A 7,982-nucleotide genomic window follows, 5' to 3' on the forward strand; every position below is an offset into this window, starting at 1 on the left:
AAGACTGTCTCAAAAAAAAAGTATCGTTCTGCCTACCTAGAATGCCCCCGGGCGATTAAAAAAAATAATCGCACTCACTGTAGACGATTCAGTTGTAGGAAGGAACATGATGAAACCCGAGGCCAAGCTCCTGTAACGCACATGTCTGCTGGCTTCAGGCAAGGCTGTACCCAGGGGGCACCTGGTGTCAGTGGGACCCTGTCACCTCTCTCCACCCTCAGGCAGGCGGCAAGCTAACCTTGCTTAGCAGTACCCTGAGCCCCAAGGATGGGGGAGTGGCGAACACAACACACTGGCCACCCTGGTCATGGGCTGCGTGCTGAATCACTGAGCGTTTATTTTGGCTATTTGTACTAGAAAACCCACAATAACAACAGCTTGCACAAGGTAGAAGTTTCACTTTGCTCCCCTCATCCCCTAATTTAAATAAGTTTGTGCTGATCTCTGGCTCTGCTGTCACCAGGGAACCAGGTTCTGTCATCCCTAGAGGATGGCATCCTTTCTTGCATGTGGCAATATGGCTGCTAAGGCTCCAGCCATCATGCCCAAATTCTAGGAAACAGGAAGGGGGAAGAAAAGGTGTACTTGCTTTCTAAGGATCTTTCTAGAACTTTCGTAAAACATTTCTAAGTACATTTCAGTGGCTGGAACTTAACTACAAGGAGGCTGGGAAATGTGTTTTAACTGGAGGCAACCAGTGGTCTCTGGCGCACTCTACCCTGGAGTCACGGGCTCCGAGAGCGTTGGGGAGGGCAGTGGGCCCTGAAGGAAAACCAGATTCAGAATTGCTTGTATACTCCACAGCCCCCACAAAAACGTCCATGATTGCTCTACAGTCCTTCTAATTAGGTCACACTCGACACACGGCTCTGTCCCACGCTAAACTCACGGCCCCCAGTGGGCACCTGCCTCCTCGTTCAACAACCTTAGTCTTTTTTTTTTTTTTTTGGTGCCAGGAGTGGAATCCGACGGGCCGCAGATTGCTCAGAATGGACATCCCACAATCCACCCGCCCTTCGCTGCTTCTCCGAACGACCAACGCCTTGTAAGTCCCATCACAGAAGTTGCTCTGGTCTCCGTGCAGCCCACACGCTCTCTAGCCGGGGGCCTGTCACAACCCGGACCCCACCCCGGCTCGCAGGTGGCGTCTGCTTGTGTTGAATCCTCCGTGCACCAAGGGGGGGTCCTTGTCACTTGCACCCGTGTCTCTGGCACCCAGCACAGTCCTGGGCACACCGGAGCACTCAGAGAGACTCCCTGAACGAATAAAAAAGGGCTGAGCTTGAATCAAAAATGGCAAATACCTGGGACCTGTCACCGAGTACCGCGGCGGTATTTGCGGCACGTTGCCACAGATGTGGTGTCGCAGGCTTGTGAGCACGGCCAGGTCAGTTTCCCACGACCAGGCAGAGGCCAGCCCAGGATCTGGGGCCAAAATTGAGGGAAAAAGGAATCCAGTTTGGAAAAAAACCATCTACGTAGCAACCTTTCATGTTGAACTGATCCCGCCACGGAAGAGTCCCGCTGCGGGCGAGACACGGCCACGGCACTCCGGGCTACCACGTGGTGTCCACCATGCTCCAGAGGTAGTCGCTGACGAACTTCTTGGAGAGCTGCGTGCTGTCCAGGTGGACGGGCTGGGCGATGCTGGGGCCGTGATGGACTGGGGCGCAGACGTAAGGAAAGCCCGGAACTCGCGGCCCTCGCCCCCACCCCCGGGGAAAGGATGGGGCCGTTCAAAAAATTTTAAGATATTTAGAGATGGAAATTGGTGTTCATGAAAAAGCTGAATTCTGATAAAGGACTAACTTTTTTAAAATTGTGGTAAAAGTCTACACAAAATTTACCATCTTAACCGTATTTAAGTGTGCGGCTCGGTGGCCCTAAGCACACTCACGCTGTTGGGCAACCGTCACCACCCTCCACCTCCAGAACTTTCTCATCTTCCCAAACTGAAACTCTGTCCCCTCCCCAGCCCCCGGCACCCACCACCCTACTTCCTGTCTCTGAGGACGGGACGACTCTAGGGGCCTCCTGTGAGTGGAGTCACACGGGATTTGTCCTTCCGTGACTGGCTTACGCCACTGGGCGCGACGTCCTGTAGGTTCATGCAAGTTATGGCCTGTGTGAGAAACTCCTTTCTTTTTAAACCTGAGCACCATTCCAGTGTGTGCATGGACCGCATCGTGTCCATCACGCGTCTCGAGGGACACGTGGCTCGTGTCCGCCCCTCGGCTGTTGTGAACAGCGCTGCGAAGAACACAGGCGTGCAACGACCTGCTCGGGTCCCTGCCTTCGGTGCTTTGGTGTACAGCCCCGGAAGTGGGCTGGCTGGACCCTAAGGGGGTTCTATTTCTCACGTTCGAGGACCCGCCACACCGTTTTCCGCGGCAGCTGCAGCGTTTTACGTCCCCCGCCAAGAGTGGACAGGAGTCCCCGTTTCTGCAGGAAAAGGATACTGCCTTTGATCACCCCTGGCTCACACTCGTAATCCCACTCGATTTTACTGACTTGGCGATAAAGTTGAGCCACATACCTATAAGACAAGAAAAGAAAAAGAGAGAAAAGAAGTTACCCAGCACCAGCTCCAGCTCCAGCCAAGAGCTGCGGGACTGAAGCCACAGAGGCGCGCACTTCCCTGGAACCTACACGGCGGACGGGATCGTGACTGTCGTGTCTTCGTCAACTTCCCTCTCCTGCCTCTCGAGATCCGCCTCCATCTCCTTGAGCTCCCCCAGCTCTCTGCCCAGCTGGGTAGGACGGGAGTTAAGGACCAGGACCCTGGCTCTGGAGAGAGGGCTGCCCCAGCTGCCCCAGCCGTGCGAGGGGGCCCGGCCTCCGGCTCCGGGCGCGTTTCCCGGCGGAGGCAGGGAAGGATATAGCAGGCTGCCCTTCAGTCGCGCGTCCTCCTCTCCGGCCTTCTGACGCTCGGCTTCCAGCTGCTGCAGCTCCGCTGCCCCCTGCTGCGCCCGCTCCTTCACGTCCAGGAGATTCCGGGCCACTTCCTCCTCCGTGGCGAGGATCTCTGCAGGGCGGGAGAGAAACGGGCATCGTAAGGTCAGTCCCCCCAGGACGGCAGAGGGGGGAAGCTGGGTCAGCCGCGCCGTCTGTAAGGAACTTGCTGGCTGCGGTCCTGTGCCCGAACACAGGGTTCCACTGGGGACTCGCACACGACTTCTGTTTCACCAAAATACATTTAAATACGCGAAAAAATTTAAATACCTGCTCCTTCTTCGCACAGATACGAGAGTAGCATACAGCACTCGCTTTCCACGACGGACCAGCCAGCCAAGCTCAGCCGCTCCCCAACCTCCCACCCAGCTCTCATCCTCATCCTCCTCGTGCTGGTCCTTCATCCCTCCAGGACCGACCTAACAGCCTCCCCAGTGCCCTCTGCTTTGGTCTCTCCTGCCAATCCATTCTGCTGCCTGCCGCGTCAAAGGCCAAGAGGGAAGTCACTCCCCTGCTCAAAGACCTCCCATGGCTCCCCAGACCCCTTCAGTATATTTACCACCCTCATCAGCTTTCTCCCTACCACGCTCTCGTCTCTCTGTTCATCGTCCTGCACGCACACAACAGTTTTCACCAGGCCCCTGCCTTCCTGTCCTCCCCGCACTCCTGCGCCACCAGGAATACCCAGGCCCAGCCTCAAATAACCCCCTGGGTAATGCCCGACTCAGGCAGCTGGGCGCCCTCCCCTTCTTCTGGGGTGCAACTGTGCCTCCACGACAGCCCCCAGCATACCGGATTATTTATTCCTCATCTCTTCAAATCACAGGCTGCATCTTCTATCCACCATCTGTCTCCAGCACCCGCCCGGAAAAACGTGATTTGAACAAAACACCCAGAAAGATCAAAAACATCTTAAGCTGGAGTCCCAGCTACTTGGGCGGCCGAGGCAGGAGGATTCTTGGAGCCCAGGAGTTCGAGACCAGCCTGAGCCACATAGCAGGACCCATCTCAAACAAAACAGAACAAAACACCGGCTTAAGATAGCTATTGTGTTCCTTCCCAGAGTGTCCCAGAAATCTGCCAACTCAGAGAAGGCACAGATTAAAATTCTCCCCAAAGGGCCCATGTTTAAGCTTTTAAAAACTTACATTAAGTTAGTTTTTCATCGAAGGGTCGCATGTGTATGACTGAAAACGTAAACACACACGCCCCCGGTCTGAGCCTCTCCACCCCTCCGAAAGTGGCCACTTTCAACTTCAAGCTGTTTTCTCTGGCACCAACTTCCACATTTCTAAATAATTTGCTTACGCTGCCGTTTCTTGATTGGTCCGTTTCAGACGGTGCCTGCTGATTTCCTGTTAGGATAGCTGAGGCTCTGGCCGGCTTGCTCGGCCTCCCACCCCTTGTCCGCCTGCCCCCTCGCCCCAGGGACAACCGAGTCTCCCCTGTGATGTTCATCGCAGAGCGCTGTTACCTGGGTGTGCGCTGTACGCCACGGGATAGCCCATGGGGTGACTCCTACTGGGTGCCATCTCCTGACAACCCTCTGCCAGGGTGGTTTCGTTCCTCTCCCTACTTGGGAGGTGAGGAACAGAGAGGTTCATTCACTTGCCCATAGGCACACAGCTCCGAAGCCAGGATGGGGACTGGGTCTGTCTCACCCAAAGCCCTGGCTCCCTGGTCGGGGCTCAGTCTTCTTGGCCTCGAATTCGTCGACTTTGCTAAAACCGGAGCAGGCTGAGTCACACTGCTCTTCTCCTCAAACCATCAAAGGCGGGGGAGTTCATGGAGGGGGAGAGGGAGGAGGGAAGGAGGGGAAGACCCCGCCTGGGATGTCACACTTAGAATGACATGCGAACTGTGTCTGGGAGCTCGCCAGGCCTGGTACAGTCTAGCTGCTGCTCGCTCGTCTTCCACCACCCTCTCCCGGGCCTCCAAGTTCATTCTCACCTCGCGACCTCTGCATCTGCGATCCACTCTGCCAGGGACGCCGTGCCCGGGCCACTCCAGCCTCAGCTCAGCGTTAAATGGACAACCCCCTGGCACTGCCGCTGCTGCGGAGAACCGTATGGTGGGTCCTCAAAACATTAAAACACTGAATCCAGGGATTCTACTTCCGGGTAAATACAGAAAAAGAATCGAACAAAGGGTGTTGAAGACATACACGTTCCCTCATGTTCGTATCAGCATTATTGGAAATAGCCCAAAGGTGGGAGCAACCCAAGTGACCCCGAGTGTCTGTCGACAGATGAATGAATAAACCAAATGTGGTCCATCTATACGATGGGATAGCGTTTGGCTTTAAAAAGGAAAGACATCCTGACACACGCCACACCACGGATGAGCATGGAGGACGTCATGCGGTACGAAATAAGCCAGCCGCAAAAGGATAAATTCTGCATGATTCATTCTGCTCCTAGGAGGTCCCTAGAGTAGTCAAAGCCACAGAGACACAAAGCAGAACAGTGGATGCCGGGGGCAGAGGGAGGGAAACAGGGAGTTAGTGTTTAAAGGGGACAGAGTTTACGTCTGGGAAAATGAGAATGTTCTGGAGATGGATGGTGGTGATGATTGCACAACAGTGTGAATGTGCTTAATGCCACTGAACCTTACACTAAAAAATGCTTAAAATGGTAATTACGTCTATTTTACCACAATAAAAAGACAAAAAATTATGGCATGGAGAATAGCAGTGCAAGCATCACCTCTACGAAACTCACATCAGTCCAGCAAGGGGTGCTACGCAGCTGCAGCTCCACTTCACAGATGAGGAAACTGAGGCTTGGCGAGGGAAAACAGCTTAGGCCAGGCACTGTGGCTCATGCCTCTAATCGCAGCACTTGGGAGGCTGAGGCAGGAGGATCTCTTAAGGCCAGGAGTACAAGGCCAGACTGGGTAACATATGAGACCCTGTCTCTACAAAAACACAAAACAGGCCGGGCGCAGTGGCTCACGCAGATAATCCCAGCACTTTGGGAAGCCAAGGTGGGAGGATCGCTTGAGGCCAGGAGTTGGAGACCAGCCTGAGGAACAATGAGATCCCTGTCTATACAAACATCAAAAAATGAGCCGGGCGTGGTGTCTGTAGTCCCAGCTGCTTGAGAGGCTGAGGAGGGAGGATCCCTGGAGCCCAGGAGTTCAAGGCTGCAGTGAGCTATGAGTGGGCCACTGCATTCCAGTCTGGGCCACAAAGCAAGAAGCTGTCTCTTAAAAAAATAAATAAGTAATTTAAAAAAAAAAAAGGAGTTAGCTGAAATCGAGGTCAAAGGCTCAATGAAACGAGCCCCACCCACCTTCAGGAAAGGCTGGATCCAGCCCTCTCGGTCTAGGTGAAGGTATTTATTAGCAGAGCTTTTTTCCCCCTTACTGTTCAGTAAACCTTCCATTCAATGGTGTCGTAGATCCAGTGAAAATGACACTATTTATCCAGCATTCTCTCCAGGTAAAGCAGGAGGCATTTCACCCACACGTTTATTTAATCCTTATCATCCTCCTCCTTTCCTCGCCTCCTTCACGTTCCTGTTTAAACATCATCTGCGCAGAAGGCCTTCGCTGCCCCCGCCCCCACCCTCACCCCCAAACTTCGCCACTCCTCCTTACACCACCTAGTTTTTCTCCTTAGCCTGTCACCTCCTAACATACCCATTTTTCTTGTTTATCCTGTCGCCTCCCCCCTCCGCGAGCATTACAGCCCCGCAAGGGCGGGGATTTTGTCTGTCTTGTTCCCTGCTGCCACCCAGGACCTGGCGCCCAGCAGGTGCTCCATAAAACATCTGAACGACCTCAGGAAGAAGGGATGGACTACTGTTACAACCATTGCCCGGAGAAGGAAACTGAGGCACAGAGAGGTTAAGAAACGCACCTCAAATTTCACAGCTGGGAAGTGGGGGTGCTGGGATTCAAACCCGGCGCCTTGACTCCTGAGTTCGGGTTCAAACCCTGAGTCCCCCCTCCCCCAGCTCCCGCTCACGGAGAGCTCAGAAGGGGCCAGGCCCTGAGGGCTCCTATATTTACCACGAAACCCCTAAGCGGGGAGGGGTGGCTGTTGTCATGAAGCTCATTTCACGGGTGGGGTGGGGAAACTGAGGCTCAGAGGGAGCAGCGCCCAACCGGTGGCACCACGAGGGGGACGGGACGGCGGATGCGAGAAGCCAGGAGGCAGGGGGTTCGAGGACGACCGGGCCGCCCCCTCCCACTCCGCAGGCCTCAGCCCTCACCTCGTAGCTGCTGCTCGGCGCCGTCTTGCGTCTCCAGCAGCCGCTGCACTACCTGCTCGTGGCGCTCCAGCACTCGCCGTTGCTGCGTCTCGGCGCGGTTGGCGCCCAGCAGTCTGAGCAGCCCCTGGCTCACCTCCTCCAAGTCGCGGAAGGCCGCCATGGCTACGCCAGGGCCAAACCCGCGCAAATTTGACTGCCCGCGGGGCCCGCCCTCTTCCCAAAGTTTCTCTCTTCCACTGGCTTCAGTCTCCGTCAGTCATAATCCAGGGCCAATAGACGTCTGGAGGGGCGTTTTCAGCATGGAGGCGGGGACCACGGATCTGGCATGGTGCGCCTGCGCCTGCTCCTCCGTCAGTCATCCGCGATGGCCAATCGGCGCAGGGAGAGGGCGTGTCTGAAAGGCCAGCCTGATGCGCCTGCGCAGGTAGGAAAGCGGCTGCGAGAGCCGGAAGTTGTTTATTTCTCCATCTGGTAGGGGTGAGGTGTGGATGGCTTCTGGCGGAGCTGATGTTCTGCAGTGTGTGCGTGGGATACACACAATAAACATAAGAAATAAGTAAGTTCTGTACGGCTGCATAACAAGATGGAGTCTGTAGCCGGATTCATTGGGTTCGAATCCCAGCTTTGCCACTTACTTGCTGTGTTACCTTGGGCAAGCGTCACCCCCTCTCTGTCTTACTTTCCTCAGTAAAATGAGGATCATAATAGTGCCTACTTCAGGGTTGGCGTGAGGATTAAATGAGGGTGTGCCTGGTATTCAGCAACGGCTCTATAGGTGTTAGATGAAACATACATAGAATGCCAGCGAGCACC

The 7,982-nt window shown here is 54.9% G+C and overlaps 1 protein-coding gene across 1 annotated transcript; it reads right to left on the reverse strand.

The window, feature by feature from the left end:
- Positions 1-541: 541 nt before the first annotated feature.
- On the reverse strand, positions 542-7,355 carry SPC24 (SPC24, NDC80 kinetochore complex component). Its single transcript, XM_012641339.1, has 5 exons — positions 7,170-7,355; positions 2,881-3,025; positions 2,650-2,754; positions 2,460-2,536; positions 542-1,663 (listed from the first exon to the last, which is right to left on the reverse strand). The coding sequence occupies exons 1-5, from the start codon at positions 7,327-7,329 to the stop codon at positions 1,557-1,559; spliced, it is 594 nt and encodes a 197-aa protein (XP_012496793.1). The 5' UTR covers positions 7,330-7,355; the 3' UTR covers positions 542-1,556.
- Between the last annotated feature and the right edge of the window lie 627 nt (positions 7,356-7,982).

This window comes from Propithecus coquereli, unplaced genomic scaffold (assembly GCF_000956105.1).
Source record: "Propithecus coquereli isolate 6110/MARCELLA unplaced genomic scaffold, Pcoq_1.0 Scaffold164, whole genome shotgun sequence".
NCBI classification, from domain to species: Eukaryota; Metazoa; Chordata; class Mammalia; order Primates; family Indriidae; genus Propithecus; species Propithecus coquereli.

What these genes read in the sequence shown, in the direction of transcription:
- SPC24 (XM_012641339.1), bottom strand. Translation starts at nt 7,329, where the DNA reads ATGGCGGCCTTCCGCGACTTGGAGGAGGTGAGCCAGGGGCTGCTCAGA. An exon ending in CGCCGAGCAGCAGCTACGAG is followed by an intron (nt 3,026 to 7,169) that starts GTGAGGGCTGAG and finishes CCCGCCCTGCAG; the next exon opens with AGATCCTCGCCACGGAGGAG. An exon ending in CGACTGAAGGGCAGCCTGCT is followed by an intron (nt 2,755 to 2,880) that starts ATATCCTTCCCT and finishes CTCCCGTCCTAC; the next exon opens with CCAGCTGGGCAGAGAGCTGG.